Source organism: Colias philodice, chromosome 14, assembly GCF_061535455.1.
Source record: "Colias philodice isolate Cphi_HAF_F1 chromosome 14, ilColPhil1 Martin Lab GWU primary, whole genome shotgun sequence".
Lineage (NCBI taxonomy): Eukaryota > Metazoa > Arthropoda > Insecta > Lepidoptera > Pieridae > Colias > Colias philodice.
In genome coordinates this window covers 3,968,962-3,985,956 of record NC_143099.1, presented here as the reverse complement: position 1 = coordinate 3,985,956, position 16,995 = coordinate 3,968,962, and the positions used below count along the sequence as shown (strand labels likewise).

Sequence of the window (16,995 nt, the reverse complement as noted above, 5' to 3'; positions counted from 1 at the left end):
CGCCCACGCGACTAAGCCGCCGGTACCAGCGTTCACACCATCATTTTTCTTTTTGTCATTGCGTACTAAGAACCCTGTAGAACCGCCATCCTGTTACAAATGACTCGAAATTTTGTGTCAGTATCTCCCGGTCTATAGCATATTTTATTCTAAGCAATAAATTGGCAATAAAAATATTTCCATTAGATAATCGTAAGTACCTAGTATATAATAACGAAATATGCTACATTCTTTCTCAATATTTGGCAATATATACATTTTTTACTGCCCCAAAGCAACAAAACTAATAAGTCAATTATCTGATAGCATTTACGACAATCTAGCACGCATGAAAGCGTCTCATTTGACTTACTTGTTTCGTGACATCCTCACATCAAGTATCACGTTTTACGAGTTAGATTCCCTTTTCAGGAAAATCACTAGCTTCTATCTCCTTTATAGGGTTGCTTTCTCGATAACAAGAAATACGACCCAAAGCGTCGAGATAACGGACATTTTTGTACTGAATCTCGTCTAGTTTGACTCGTGAATGCTTCAATACCTTAGTAAGTACGATTTGCCGTAGCTTTTATCAAATTAAAGACAGGTGTGTTTAAGCGGTCTATTATACGAGTTTCGCAAATAAATAAAATCTTGTATTAACACCTTTTTAAGAATTTAAATTATACCTAACGAAATTCCTGATAAAATCTCTTATATGATACTATTTTCAGAGAGAACCAATAAGAACTATTTATAAAGTTCTTGAAAATATAGAAATGCGACTTCAAAGGAATCAGCTGACGATTGAAGTTAAGGAAAATTTCGTTTCTGCCATAAAAGTAGTTGAAATCGACGCTGTATAAAGTTAAAGTTTCAATACGGCTTCCGTGGTAAAGTGTCTAGTTTGAAATCGAATTGTTATTTGTAGAATTTACGAAGCGCAGGAGTAATTGAAGGATATATTACAACAGCAAATATAAGAAAATTAAATTTGTTCAATATCACGCAATATGAATGCACAAAAAAATTCATATTCAAAATTTAAAAGACAGAACCATTTTAGCTTCAGTGATAATCATGCAATTAACTTTAATCACTAATTTATATTCCAACATCGATATTCATAAGCAATTCTGAAGAAACTTATAAATTTTTATCGCCAATCCTATTTGTCATTATGCATTTCATTCCATTATTCATATTACCTGAACTAGTACTTCATTAACTCCCGATACGGTTGCCGAATATTACTTTAAGTTAGTTATTTATTCCGGTCAGGTGTTAGACTTTGGGCATCCCATTTCTGTCGGGTCAATTACAACTTATAGAATATCTAAAATGAGAGTTCTTAAACTTTATCCGTCAGACCAGTTTACGGGAGTAGTAAAGTTCGTTGGCTTATTAAACAGTGAGGTGGTTACCTTTCATTGTGATCTCCTGATTGGTCTTTGAGTGCTTCATTCTGATGGAGAAGAAATATTCTGAACAACTGATTTTTAATACATAACCGTCTACACTCAGGTCTATTTCTTATATGCTCAAAGAGTGCACTATATCTTTATTGTAATTAATTTTAACGGTATGGAATGTGTAGATGACTAAAAAAATATGATCCTTATTCAGGTGATCTATCTCATAGAATTTGATATCAATGTCTCTACCAGAAAATCCCAACTAATGTTCGGTCTGTAATTATTGTCTAGGGCGTAAACTTACAAGATTTAGGTAGATTTAAGGCCTTTGCCAAATCCAGCTTAGTTAGTGCCTTGAAATGACAAGGGCTTGAAAGCAATCAAGCTTGTTATTTAGATCAGAATAAGTAAACAGGATAAACTTAAGATTGTTATCTTAAATGATATTGCACTATATTCCACTAATATGGAACTAGAATGTTCAGAAAAGAGCGCAAGATCAATTTCGGAATATAAAACACTAAAGTTTACTATTATGTACCCACCTTAAGATATTTCAAGATGTATAGAAGAAGTTGCAATTAAACATAAATTAATAGTATATATCTATGCATTTAAAAATACTATTTCGTCAAAATTTGGTCAAACACTCTTTTGTATAAAAGTTATTCATTATCTGTGAATGAACCCTCATGCTGCTTTACATAAATGCTGGTCCAGTAATGATTGCACTATATGCGCTGCCATACGAGAAAATCATAAAATTTTGTATTTTCAACTACATATTTCGTAATAAACTCTGCTATCAAAAGCATTAAAAAAACGCAGTAAATATATATGTAATTACTCAGATCGTTAAGCACTTAAGTATTTAAAATTTTTATATACGTTTGTGCTATGTTCAGTTCACGGAAAATTCGCTTTGATCGCAAACATAGCTACTTTTCCGCTTAATGGTTCCGCAAATTATTCTTCATTTCGCTACAGAATCCACATATGCAAAACGTCGAACTATGTGAATGGATTTAATGGCGATTGGAAAAAGCCAAAGAAGCTTATACCGTCAAGCGGAGGCGGTTATATACGACCGGGATTTATTCTGACAAATTCGTATTTCAGTAAATACAACAAGGTTAGGAAGAATACCGGTCGGCTTATGAGGGTTAATCCCTTGGCAACGGCCTGGCTGACTTTCAGTACATTTGGTCACTTCTTCTTCTGGGAATGCTGTAATGCTACATTACAATCAACTAATACTCGTTAGTGCAGAGGAAGTGTATGATACTAGCATTTACCACATTTTACAAAAAACTATTTGTAAGCATAGTATATAATAAGTAAAATATGCCTTTTATTAACCCAGATATGTGGCCTGTTCAACAAGTCAACTAACGCAAGCTAAAATTTGTCGCAATACACTTCTCACAAATTATTGAAGCAATACACTTCCTTGGCAGAGTTTTTGAGCCGTCTCATATACAACAATGAGATACGTTCCTGAAAGCAGTTTCAACAGAAAACGACCCCAATAAAGCCGAAGAATGCGCATTATTCAACAAAATTTGGGATAATTATAATTAAACAGAGAAAAGTTTATTCGAAGGTCAAAGGAGGAATTCCAGCGAGCAATTCCATGGGGAGTGAGTACAATATAAAAATGTACTGTCAGTATCTAAATGTGAAGCAATTTTCCTCTTTCTCCGCGATGTAAATACATCTCGTATTACGCAAATGGATATCGTTGGACGGGAATTACGATACGTTACCTTTTGTTGCCTCACCGTTGTATCATTGTGTTGGTGTAGAATTGTAGATGTCGGCACGACAATAGGAAGAATGATGGTGATTAAAGATTATCGTTGATTAGATTATTAATTGCTTTTTTATTTTGAATTATTACTTTTCGCACAATGGCTTAATTAATTGCTTAATATTATTTTAACCATCGTTTAATAAAGGGGCAAGATTTTAGATTGTAACCTATATGCCTGGCTAATTGAAGTAGTTGACATCGAAATCTATAATAATGTTAATATAACAACTTTATCACATAGAGTCACATATTGTCGAAATTATACTTCAAATGAAATTACACTAATGCCATATCATTATATCCAGACTGATGACGTACGATCACTGTAAGTTTGTTCATTATAATTCGATTTGGACTCAAAGATTTTCTTTTCTGTTTGGCAGGCATCGATAACACCTTAATTTAACAAAAAAAAAAAAATGAAATTAAATCAAAATACGTTTTATTTGAATACTGAGCTAGCTTTATTATCATATTCTTCTTACCCAAAGAAAAATAATTTACAGATGCTCGTGTTTGAAAGTGAGTGGAGAGAAGTATGTAGGTAATTAATTTATCATTTTCGAATTCCCATGGCCATACTTTTGTAATAGGATAACGAACATTTAATGGCACCATAGGTTGTTCTGGTTTTCATTAATATGTAATTCAATTATTATGTTTATATATAGATACTTACGTTATATTATAATCACTATTTTACGGATTGGATATTCAATAATATTTCTATATAAGTACCTACTTAAAAGTCAATATTACTTTACCCTTTTATGTTGTTACTGTACGAAAATGTAAGAAAGAAAACATTATATGTATTTTTTATACAAAAGCATTATTTCTCCGTGAGATAACCTGAAATGAGATTGACTATCAAGATGGGATTATAGCCTGGAAGAGGAAGGATTAGGAATAAGGTGCCACGGTTACTTCATTTATCATACATTTCACATTAACATAATATTATATACCTACGTTATATTATAATATAATTATTGTAACACACAGAAAATGTATATAGGTAAATTTTATACCCAAGTTCATATCATATTTCTTACATAAAAAGAACAAAATATTTCTTTCTCTATTAACGTAACCCTCAAAAGAAATTGTATGCAGTTTCCACGATTTTTTTTACTAAAGTTTTTATTAAAAGCTCCATACTTTGTTAAAGCCAGTTAAAGTTGCAGACACAAGTTGGCAATAGCTATTGCCGCGCCAATAAAGTAACGAATCTAAGACGGTGGCAATTATCATTTTGTCTTTACACACACAATATAATATCTTCTTTGTCTATCTTTAGTCACACTTATGAATTCGAACTGTCATTTTAAGTATGGACCGCCATTTTAGATTAGTTTCTTTTATGGCGCGGCTTATACACACATTGAATCAATTTATCATCGATAGAAGGAAAGAAGGTGGGAAGGGAACTCAGCTGCACGATATATTTAAAGCGTACAAATAAATAAAGAGTCTCGTCACATCAATGTCCATTAAATGGATATAGGTGTGAATTACCTTAGAGCATGGAGCAATTTGCGTAAAGTGCGGAGTCTTGTCGCTGCGGCTACTACTTTTCATTTTACAAAACTGCCTCATTTATTACACTTTGTACGTTTTGACTACATTTATTTCAAGGTTTCTAAGTGCGTGAATAATGTGTTTGTTATTGTTAGTGAAAGGGTTTGTTTTAATATTCGATGTGATATTGTTTTGTGTATTTATTTACTAAACGAAGCGAGATACTATTTGGATTCTGAGAAATATTTGTGTATGTGTGTATTTTTATAACATATTAATTAATAAAAGTATCATGTTCGAATAAGAGACAAATCAGAAGAGAATAAAAATAAAAAAAGAAGCTTATTCAAATAACTTTTAACAAACCTTGACTATTATCATAAATGTTTATAAGCACTACCATAAGTTTTACAAAAAGTTACAAACAAGAGTGAGTCTTAAATTCTTAATAATTGTTGTAGCCGCTTTCTAAGTGTTTTAGGACTTTGTATTGTTATTGAACATAATATATAATAATTCGGGGAAAACTTATAAAAGATGAATGATATATTATGATTACGATATATACGATGATATTATTCTGTACCTACTTCTTTGTTTCATGAAAGAAATTTGAATCATCTTGTTTTGTTGAAATATCATTTTTTCCAGCCAAATAGAAAAAAAAACAGTTCCTATAAGTATTCAAGCATGATATTTAACTGTAAATTTTTGTTCTAACATCAAGAAAGGTGTCTAGTATCGAGCCAAGGCGGTATTAGCCGTCGCAAATTTTCACAAAGAAAAGCAGCGCTAGACAAGTGAGGTCGTGATTTATAATATTAAAAATTTTATCAGAGCTAACGACAGCGTCTAAGCGTTTGAAATTTAAAAGCGTTCATAATATTACCAGTTTGATTTATAAGGATTTCCCGTCCCCAATGGAGCTTGAAGTTGAACGTTTGAAATCAGCGAAGCCAGAAGGTGTAAAAATTTATAGCTCAGATAAATTTTATTGACCCCATCGTTTTTAGATATACGTAGGTGAAAACGCGGCAGTAATCGAAACAGCTACAGATTTATTGGTCTGAACTTGATGTTTTGTTTATAAACGACAGTTCAAATGAATTTTGAAGCCTCAATAACAGAACGTTTATCTTTGTTTGGTTAGAGTACCTTTTTAATATTTTTCCATTGGGATCACAGTGAAGCAATCACTTTGATGACTCGTTGGTCCTGTCAAATTTCGTTTCTTTTCTGGTGCTCAATGTTGACTGTATGTTCAATTCATGCAGCTTTTACGCGTATTCAATAGTTGAAATGAACAAGCAGTAGGTACTGCCACAGTATTACCATTATTTCCTACAGTAAGGAATCGCCTTTGATGTCGCGCGATGCCGCCGCCAGCGTAGGTAATGACGCTGCCACACGAAAATACGCTAGGGTTGCAACAAATGGGAAATAAAACAATTGTGATTATTAATATTATGATGAAATCTTTATTCATATGTACATTCAAAATAATTGCGATTATTAAATCTGATGTAATTATTTGTTCATAAATATATAATTGCAGATATTGCACTGCTAAATATTATTTACGTGGACACTTTATTTTTGGATGTTCTTAATTGTATATTATAACATTTAACTAAGTAATGCATTCGCATTGGGATGTACAATCTGATTAGAAAATAATGAGGACAACATATATACATAGCTTTGATTTTAATTCAACAGATACAATTAATACAATCTTTCTGAAATATTGTTTCCTTCTGGGATTTCAATGTAGATTTACATCCGTAAACCGAACAGTTTGTGCGCGCCATAATAGAATATGTAAGTACCTATGTATAATAAAATTATTACACAAAAAATACGACTGCGTCATCTTTTCGCGCTAGGTAAAGCAAACTAAGCGTGTTTGCTTTACGCGGCCCGCGTCGCCCGACCCCCGCCAATTCCCCTCCGTTTCTCTGCACAAGTACATTCGTCGCACTACTGTAGGAAATAATGGTAATACTGTGGTACTGCTTTCTAAGTTTCTTAGTAGGTGGTAAAATAAATAGTCGAACTGGTTTTGATAAAGTTTGGTACAAAAGTGTAAGGGAAAGGAAATGCTTTATTGCGAATACTAAAACTGTTAAATGATAAGGGCGATGGAAAAAGTTTATGAACGTACCACGCAAAAAATACAAGTGATACAAGTAGTGGTTTGTAATAGAATAAAATGTAAGTCAACAGGTTTAGAAACGTTGCGTTATTCAATGCTTAGGTTTGCAATAGTTACTAACCCATTTTTCATTGTTCCTATTAAGAGCATAGACTACAAGCCGGCATAGGAAAAAAATATGGGTCAATTGAACCACCAGGGGACATATCTAGAACGATAGAAGAGCATAAAATAATAAGATTCATCACTATGCCGTCACTTGTAAGCTGTCCAACTGAGTGCAGATGAGAATTCAAAAGTACAGGTAGACTCGGTAAATTTTGGTCATATATTTTTGTACGGCATTCTTAACCATCGATAGATCCATTAAAAATAATAAGAAACCGCTCAGTGCCGTACAAAAATGGTGGTCCACAAAGTCGGAATTTTTATTTAATTTTCGAGAGTTACCGGGGGTAAATTTGGTCATTTGACCATGTACGGCATCTGTGTCGTACTATTTCTATACTGCTTTTAATCCATTATTCCGCAACGCCGTACAAAAATCATGGGGACAAGGAGAAAAAATCGAGAGTTGCAATCCCCTCTCTTTCACCACTCCAGGGGGTCATTTGACACAACACGAAATAAATTTATTTTTAAGGTATTTTATGCATAGATAATATTTTTTCATGTGCCGTACATTTTCGTTGGTTCAAAGGGTAAAAATCTGAAAAAGAAAAAAATCCATATAACGAAATGTTTGCTTTATATTTTGATAATAAAATATAAATATACATTAATATTAAGAAGCTCGAGGTGGTTAATTATCACCTTGGAAAGTCGGAGTCAGGTGGAATGGACTCCGTTAAATTGATGAACTAATAAAAAAGCTATGAACGAAAAGATGTGAATTATATGCAATCAGCCCATGAATACAGGTAAAGTCACAAGCAAATGCTAGTAATATATGCATATTCAAAATGTACAAGTAAAGCGCTTTCAAATGATACCAAACACGGCATATTTATCTTAACTTTATTTTTTTACTCTGTATGTTTTGTCCGCTAGAGGGCGCCACATTAGATTTTGTGAAACCCCATATAGCCTTTAGCTAGCTGGTCGCTGGTTATCCAGTGAACAATTCAGACGCTTCTAATGATATATCATTTGTCGAATTCTGATAAGTAGTTTAGAAGTTACGAGGGAATAGATGAACATACATACATGACCTGTCAAAATCATAACCCTCCTTTTGCTTTGCCGTAGTCGGGTAAAAATATGTTAATGCCGTACTGTATCAGATGGCCATAAAGCACCCTTAAAATTGTAGCTTTCGTCGCTTTTATCAGCCTAAAAGATGTGGTCTGCACAAAAATGTACGGCATCGTTTTTTCCTAATTTATCTATGTTTATACTATTTAAAACAACGAATAAGTGTAGAAAACTATTATATTTCATTAATCTACGATGTTTAAACTTTTACAAAATTTCAGTTTTTGCATTTCTCTATAACTTTTTTTAGAACGGTTTCTTTTGAACGGCAATACTATACAACAATTGAATTTTACAATATCATGTTAAAAAAAAGTTCCCGTACAGGGTCAAATGACCTTACAGCTCTTTATATCAAGAATTCGATGAAATTAAGATATTATTGGTATACATTTAAAAGAACAATTATTTTTTGACGGCATTGCTTCTAATAGTACTTTTGAGTGCTACATAATGTTTTGGAACCGAAGCCGTACTTAGTCAAATGACCCCCTGGAGTGGGGAAAGAGAGGGGATTGCAACTTTCCATTTTTCCCCCTTGTCCCCATGATTTTTGTACGGCGTTGCGGAATAATGGATTAAAAGCATTATAGAAATAGTATGACACAGATGCCGTACATGGTCAAATGACCAAATTTACCCCCGGTAACTCTCGGAAATTAAATAAAAATTCCGACTTTGTGGACCACCATTTTTGTACGGCACTGAGCGGTTTCTTATTATTTTTAATGGATCTATCGATGGTTAAGAATGCCGTACAAAAATATATGACCAAAATTTACCGAGTCTACCTGTACTTTTGAATTCTCATCTGCACTCAGTTGGACAGCTTACAAGTGACGGCATAGTGATGAATCTTATTATTTTATGCTCTTCTATCGTTCTAGATATGTCCCCTGGTGGTACATTTGACCCATATTTTTTTCCTATGCCGGCTTGTAGTCTAGCAGTAGGTATTAGTATTCCGTTTGCATTGTACATTCATAAACTCAAAGGTATGAAAATGGACTAGATTTTATCATCATCGATACTTACATACGTAAAGAGTTCCCCTGAACTATTAATCAATGAATTCCGAAGGCATTCTTCATTCTCTCGACGGCTCGTAATGAAATTCTTGGACCCTTACATGTCATAAGACCATAGCTCTCAATTCTCTGTAATTTTTGATATTCATACTTACTTATAAGAAATAATACAATATATGTAATTGTGTGGTCTAAACACACAATAGGGTATTTTACGAGTAACTGTTTTCAGAAGGATAGAATACATATAGGATAAATATATGTATACTTTTACATCCTTTATAATTCAGTAGTAAAATAAAAAGAGGAAACAAAGAGAAAACTTGCTTAAATAATAATCAATAATACTTGCACTGCAAGTCGATAACAGTTGCTCTACGATTCTCTACCGTACCTATCAAAACTTGTCCAAACAAAGACTTTCAGTCAGACTTTATTATATAACTGTATTCTGTATCACCTAGTATGTTATTTATATTAATCTTTTACATAATAAATACAAAAAGAGCGTGTCAGAAGTGAAACTTTTTTGGCATTGGATTCAAAGATACTAAAATCGTCGTCTTACTCCCTGACGTGACGGTATTGCCATGACGCGACCTTGAAATTTTACTCTCAACGGGCCTTAAGAAGTTTCACTTCAAAAAATAATATAATAAGGGAACTTTAAACTAAATAAAATCTCTTTCAATACCACAAATGCATTATATAACATTAATAAACTAATGTAATCGACATCCATTAGCCATTTACCGCGATCCTCGCAATCAATGAACAAGATAATTGTCTGATTCCGACGTCGCGCTGACATAACCGCAAACCGTTGAGATGCCAGCCCCAACGCGGTCAATTACTTGTATATAAATTAATTTAGTTTTGTAGGAAATACTTGTAAAATTGCTTGAATATAGGCAATTGTTTTGTTTAATTATTCGAGTATTAATTTTGGTTTACAGCAATATAATTTGTTTTAACATTTGAATGCTACAAAACACTAAATACCAAATTACAGCAATATTTTAAATTGTGAATTATAAATTCAAGTGATCACTTTCTGTATGGTTCATGGTCTTATCTAGGGATGTAACGATACATGATTTTGCCGATACGATACCGATACCGATATTTGTAGTAATGTATCGGCGATACCGATACCGATACCGATATCGATGGCTTGGTAGAAAAATAAATAGTGAATTATGCATAAAAAGTTACCAACATTTAACAGAGACAACTGTTAATCGTTTAATAAAAATGCCAAATCAAAAAACAACAAAACCATTTATTTTAGTATTATTATTTTACGAAGTCAGTTAAACTTTAAGTAATACACATACAATCAGTACCTAATAAAAGTTTACTAATAATTGGTAGAGTTTTTTCAGAAAACAAAGTGCGCACGCGCGGGCGGCCTCCCGCATCGTTCATTGGGCGCGGATTTTTGAATTATTTGATATCAAAAAAATTGGTTGTTTGTAAAGTAGGTTTACGATCGAGATGTTTACGTGATAACATAATGCAGTGGCAGCGCTCGAGATGAAACGGGAGATCGGTCCGTCTCTCTCTCGTAATTTGGTGTGACACAAGTTTATGAACATGTCACCCGACTAAAACGATTTTACAAACGTTATCACGTTAAAAATTAAAAAAATTCAAAATGATGTATTTCTTTCCTTTACATAAACAAATTTGTGATTGGAACACTCCTAGTAAGCAAATAAAATGCTTGTGTCAGGAGGTTCCGCTCTTCCTTAACACTATTACAGAAACAGAAATAAAACAATATGAATGAATACAATGCAAAAACATAAAAGAAAAGAAAGAATTTAATAAAAAAATATCGGTATCGGTTGATTTATTATCGGCGATACCGATATATCGGCTTGCCGATATATCGGCCGATATATCGGTATCGGTATCGGTATCGTTACATCCCTAGTCTTATCATACTTATCCAAAATATCATCTAGGTAAATGTCAGACTTCGGTTCAACCATAACGGTTAAATACAGTTCATTTCATACAATATTCCAAGCGTACATCCATACTAATATTATAAATGTGAAAGTAACTCTGTCTGTCTGTCTGTCTGTTACTCAATCACGCCTTAACCAATGAACCAATTTGCATGAAATTTGGTATAGATATATTTTGATACCCGAGAAAGGACATAGGATAGGTTTTATCCAGGAAATCCTACGGGAACGGGTTTTTCTTTGAAAACGCGGGCGAAGCCGCGGGCGGAAAGCTAGTTTACAATAAATTATAACATTGTAGCCATTGTTTTAAGAGTAATAAAACGATTGGAAGTTCCAATAAAAACTACGGAAGGGAATTTTGATTAGGTAAGTTTTATCAAATTAGGGATTGGAATTTGATGATATATTTCATTTAGATTAAAAGCGGTAAAACAAATAGCCAGCAAATTACTTTGGTTTTATATTTTATAATTCTCGTAGTATTTTACCACTATAGAATCTGAATAATTTTACTTTTCTACAGGTTAAATTTAATTAATTAATTTTCATAATATGTACATACATCAAGTAAAATTTAAATAGTGAATGGTTAACTGCTTATTTTTCTTCTTAAATAGTATTTACAGAATTCATTGCTACATGCCAAAAGCTTTTTAAAGATTTTATAAAACTAAATTGCGTTTGAATTTAAATAAAATGTATTCAATAGTAGTTGCGAATGGTCGCTCTTTAGTCGCACTTTTAAATATTAGTTTTCCAATTTACATACTTATTCGTTAAACACTTATATAAAGGAGATTTTAATCTCTGCCTCCGAAGTTATAGTATAGGAGTAGGATAATAATCTACCGAAGCATAAACTTTAATTATTAAGGGTATGCTTGACGATATGCGGTCGACCGCTATTACGCAAACAATTAGTTTGACTATTTGATACCGTAATATTCAGTTTCTGTATCAAGAAATGATTCATTTTGCTATGTTTTGCTACAAAATAATATACTATACGGTATTAACACAGTAGTGTCAAAATTCAACGACCCGTGAGGAAATATTGGTTGTTTGAGCGGATGGCTGAAAAATTTCGCAAAAGTTATTTATGTATATCATCAGTATTTTATATAAAAACTAGCTGACCAGCAAGAAAGTATTCTGGCAGAACACCGTTATCACTTAAGGTTATATTCTCAGACTCAGACAAACAAAAATGGATAAAAATCGGTCAAGCCTTTTGCGACTATGATTACTCACGATGCAGACGAAATTTTTATTTATCAGATACCTGATTGACTACGCATTAGCTCTAAATCAAGTACAATATAATACGGTATACCTTTGAAAAGCATCAATTTTTTCATTATTATCTACATACAAAATACTATGCGTGTGATACAGTGTCTACATCATCATCATTAAAATGTAACAAGTATAAGCTAAGGTTGGAAGACCTGTATTATGAATATATATTTAATTAAATCAGCACCTTTATACCAGTGATGGACATCGGTAATGCTTAGAGCCGTGTCGAGCTTGATCCTCTTGACGTCTCAATTTAATACATATGTATTTACGAAATCTGGTATAAATTCTCTTATAAGGTTTTATAACAGACTCCAAGGGCTACAGCTCAAGAATTCTTACATAATTAATATCAAGGACTACAGCTCAAGAATACATACTTATTTAGCATTGATATAGCATTGCTCACAATTTATGGTTCAAAAATTTCATCAAAATACCGCGATGTAACTTGTTATGAGCATACAGTTTAACTAAAACTAAAATGAAATTCCAGCAAACGCTGTAGAGCGTGCAGACATAAATTTTCACAGGCCATTTTGTTTTGTTGCAATCAAGGAGAGGCGTGAGGGTTTGCTTCGTGAAATATAACTGGAGAATGGACAGGGTGACTTGTATTATGCCCCATTTGTCTACGTCCCTGTCGCCGTCATCTCGCAGGCTCCGAGTTCAGACTTACGTTTACATATTGAAGGTGCCTTCGAAACGTGGTTCGAATCCCTGTTCGAACTATACAATCAATATTTGCAGGGGAAAATATACATTTCATTATGGTAATGGTTTTAATGAAAAATATAAAACCCCTAATTGCTAAATTAAAATAAGTTTTTATGTATTGCATTATAATATTATTATGTCCTTGAGTATAATGAACTAAATATTACTTTATTGGTAGGAATTAATTTTCTTTTTCGCCATATTGAATTTTTCTCAGTTGTCCATCAGGAATTGAATCTGTAACCTTCACTATAATAATGAACTAAAATTTTACCGATGTAAAAATGTAGAGTTACTTACGTTACAAGCTTACCAATTACATACATACCAACTATAGAATAAATCTGTAATAACAAAAAACAAACTGCGCACGTTTTCGCAGCTCATTAAATAAGGTTTGCGGCACCTGAAAATGAATTTCAAGATAATCTTTCATAAGTATAAAGGAGTATTTTTATAACAACTCAATTATGATTTCGTTTAGAAGTTTCGTGGCTCAGCATCGCGAAAAGCCCGATTTGCCTTGCAAAACAACTTAGGCAACTTGTTTTTTGGAGAAGCTAAAATATCTTCATTATGAAGGAAATTGCTTTGAAAATGACCGCCAACTTTTTCTCCTTTGATGTAACAATGAGTCAACTTCTATAAATTTGGGTCAGTTTGTATTCTATTTAATGTTATTTCCGCTTCACCAGAATTTAATAATATTTAGATGTATCGCAAAATTATGCCAATTTTTTCTGTTTTTTAATGCATTTTTATTGACTGTTCAAAGAATAGCATTACAAAGTAGCCAATAGTATTTAACTTCATCTAAAACTACACAAAAAATATGATCAATATAATTAAACCCATAACAACATGGACCTGCTAATAAAAAAGATAAGTTTCCACTTTTCACTTTTATACGAAAATACAATATCAACAACAAACAAAGAACGAAACCTTTAAATTTTCAGTTCGATTTCAAATCACTGAGTCTACGAAAAAAAAAGGAATCGTTCGTCAAAAATCAGTGAACCAGATTGAGCAGTCAAACTGCATTCAACAGAGAAGCTCTACAAAATTAAATGCTATTGAAAACTTAATTTCCCATATTATAATCCCTATTATCCTTTTTTATTCGAATTTCTTATTTTAGGAGCTCGTTTAAACCTTTCTTCTTCTATCTTGATTTGTATAGTCAGTAAAGTATCGTAGGTATAACATACGTTCGATAAGGACACACCGAAAAAAGATTTTTTTTTCTTTTTAGGAATTTGTATTAAATTCCTTTTTATTATTTTGGTGTTATTTTGTAAAGAAAAAATAAAATATGGCTGTTTGAAGATGCATACAACCTTCATACAACTTGCAACAATCTCTATGATCTTTGTGTACTCTATAATCGATGCTTTTTCAAACCGAGACAAACACATCCATCATATTTTATCATTGTCATGATAGACGCATTTATATCAAAGTATCAAAGAAAAACGAAAATTTCCGTGTACAATGAAAAGCTCTGGACCAAGTTCGGACCTGATGCAGAGTTACTTTTTTTATTCTGCGATACTAGCTCTAAAGTTGCTTGCATTGGCGCCTTTGGCATCTATTGTATGTCACCCAGAGAAGGTACAGCGAGCGAATATAAGTGATTTGAAGAACTTGACTCCATTCTGGTTGGTAGCTGGGTTGTATATGACGACGTCGCCAGATGAAAACACGGCTATAATGTTACTCAGAGCGTTTGTTATTGCAAGGCTAATTGCAGCCCTTGGCTATGTCACGAGGCTGCCTCGAATGCTAGTCGAGGCAGCGTTCTTTGTGTCATTTACAATTACTAGCTATATGGGAGGGTGTGTTGTGTATGAATATCGATCAGCGATTTGAATCTTTTGTGTGATAAATTGTTTAGTATTGATAGCTGTTTATTTCATTTTAGTGGTATTTTTAATTTAAAAAGATATAAATTATGTCCAAGAATATATATTATGTAGTACAACAGAAGTGATAATGTTCAATTTTGTCATTCCAATAATCGTATTGGATTTTTCCTCAAATCATTTTACAATCAAAAATGTTAAAGTATCAAATTGAAAATGAATTTATAAATTATATTGTAACGTGTACCATGGGCAAGGTATGCAAAGTATCTACGAATAAATCAAATTGAAATTCGTAGAAATCTCCACGTAAAGAACACTTGACATTTAAGGTGTTTAACTTTGCTAAGATTGTAAATCTGTATTTGAATATTGCGTAAGTTCTCTCTTCTATTTATACTTGGAGATTTGACTAAATATTAATTTATTATCTACTAAGTAATAATTTCGGCGTAAGATTTTATATTATTAAGTTTGTATATAATTTACATAAATCTAACCATCCTTCCTTATAATACCTACCTATTATGCTGAAAATTCATACTAATTATAGGCTTAAGATTTTATAGAACATATTGACCGGATTATCCAGTATGTTTATTGGTGAAAAATTCGACAGTTTAGAGATTAAAAATATTGTTAAGAATACACAATATTCTTAGTAAATATGGCAACAACTTCATTTAAGAAAAAAAAAACCGTACCGATAAACAAAAAAAGTCAATCAAAGTTGTCATTTATGTCAAACGTTGACATTTTAATGTAGGTACATTAACGCGATGAGCGGAGCAAAGGAGATAAATAATATAATTAATGACGTCCCGATAGAATATGTGAATCCATTCAGAGATGCTCTTATAAATGAGACCCCGATCTATAATACCGGGAAGACAATCACCATATCCCTGGATACCCCGCTCACACAAACATACATGGTGCACGCCGCTTTACTCGCCGTAAAGCTTTTGGCTCTCAGCCCGTTAACAGCTTTGACATGGGTAAATAAAGGTTTATTCACGAACACCGATATTGTACGAAGAGCGTATCTATCAGAATTGAAGAACTTGGCACCTTTTTGGATCGTTGGAGTGTTGTATATAACAACGGACCCGCCGGTCAGTTTGGGAACCACTTTGTTCAGGGTATATACCGTCGCAAGAATGTGTGTCGTTTTGGGATACGCTACGCGGCCGCTGCCGGCTCTTATCTCCGATATGGCCCTTATAACTTCGTATTTTATCAATTTTTATATGTCTGTATCGGTTATTTATCATTACAGAAATGCTTTATAAATTACTTAAGGGCTTGGTCTAGTAGTGCAAACAAATGCATCCTGTCATCCTATATGTAAATAATACAAATGTACTAAGGGAAAGTTGCTCCACTTGATTTTTAAAAATTAAATCATTCGTATGCATAATTTAATATTCGTAATAAGTACCAAAAATGACAATTTGAAACAATTTTCGTGAAAATTACACCGGATGATTTTTTTTTATCAGTACACAAAATTTGCGAATACTTTCTATTGATATCTTCAACTTCATGTTTATATAACTGATCAACTTTTACAAAGAAATTTGGACGATATATAAAAAAAAAAATAAGCTTTCCATACAAAATGCATAACTTTATACATTTTTTTCGACCTAAGTTTCTTAGTGAAAGTTGTTCAGTTTAACTAATAAAACGGATAAACAAATTTTGTATATAATAAAAAAAATGTAATGTTTGTGTTAAAAAATTATTAAATAGAAAAATACACAGATGAAAACAAAAGATATTTATTTCTGACTAGCTTCCGCCCGCGACTCCGTCCGCGCGGATGTCAGTCTTCGCGTCTTCTACAGATTTATTATACATATTATGTATAATAATATAGATTTATATTGATAAACCTAATAAATCTTTTGCTAGCATTCTGATGCTTTATCGGTTGCACTGGATTTATCTCTTTTTTTTCAATCGCT

The 16,995-nt window shown here is 32.6% G+C and overlaps 3 protein-coding genes across 3 annotated transcripts in view; all 3 read left to right on the top strand.

Annotated features, from left to right (window-relative positions):
* Ctr9 (RNA polymerase-associated protein Ctr9) overlaps window positions 1-16,995 on the top strand; it is a 331,471-nt gene that overhangs the window by 112,818 nt on the left and 201,658 nt on the right. The window lies entirely within an intron of this gene.
* LOC149482747 (microsomal glutathione S-transferase 1-like) lies at window positions 14,655-15,032 on the top strand. Its single transcript, XM_089703597.1, has one exon. The coding sequence runs from the start codon at window positions 14,655-14,657 to the stop codon at window positions 15,030-15,032; it is 378 nt and encodes a 125-aa protein (XP_089559723.1).
* On the top strand, window positions 15,805-16,317 carry LOC149482746 (microsomal glutathione S-transferase 1-like). The gene has a single exon (XM_089703227.1). It carries the CDS (start codon window positions 15,805-15,807, stop codon window positions 16,315-16,317), a length of 513 nt encoding a protein of 170 aa, XP_089559353.1.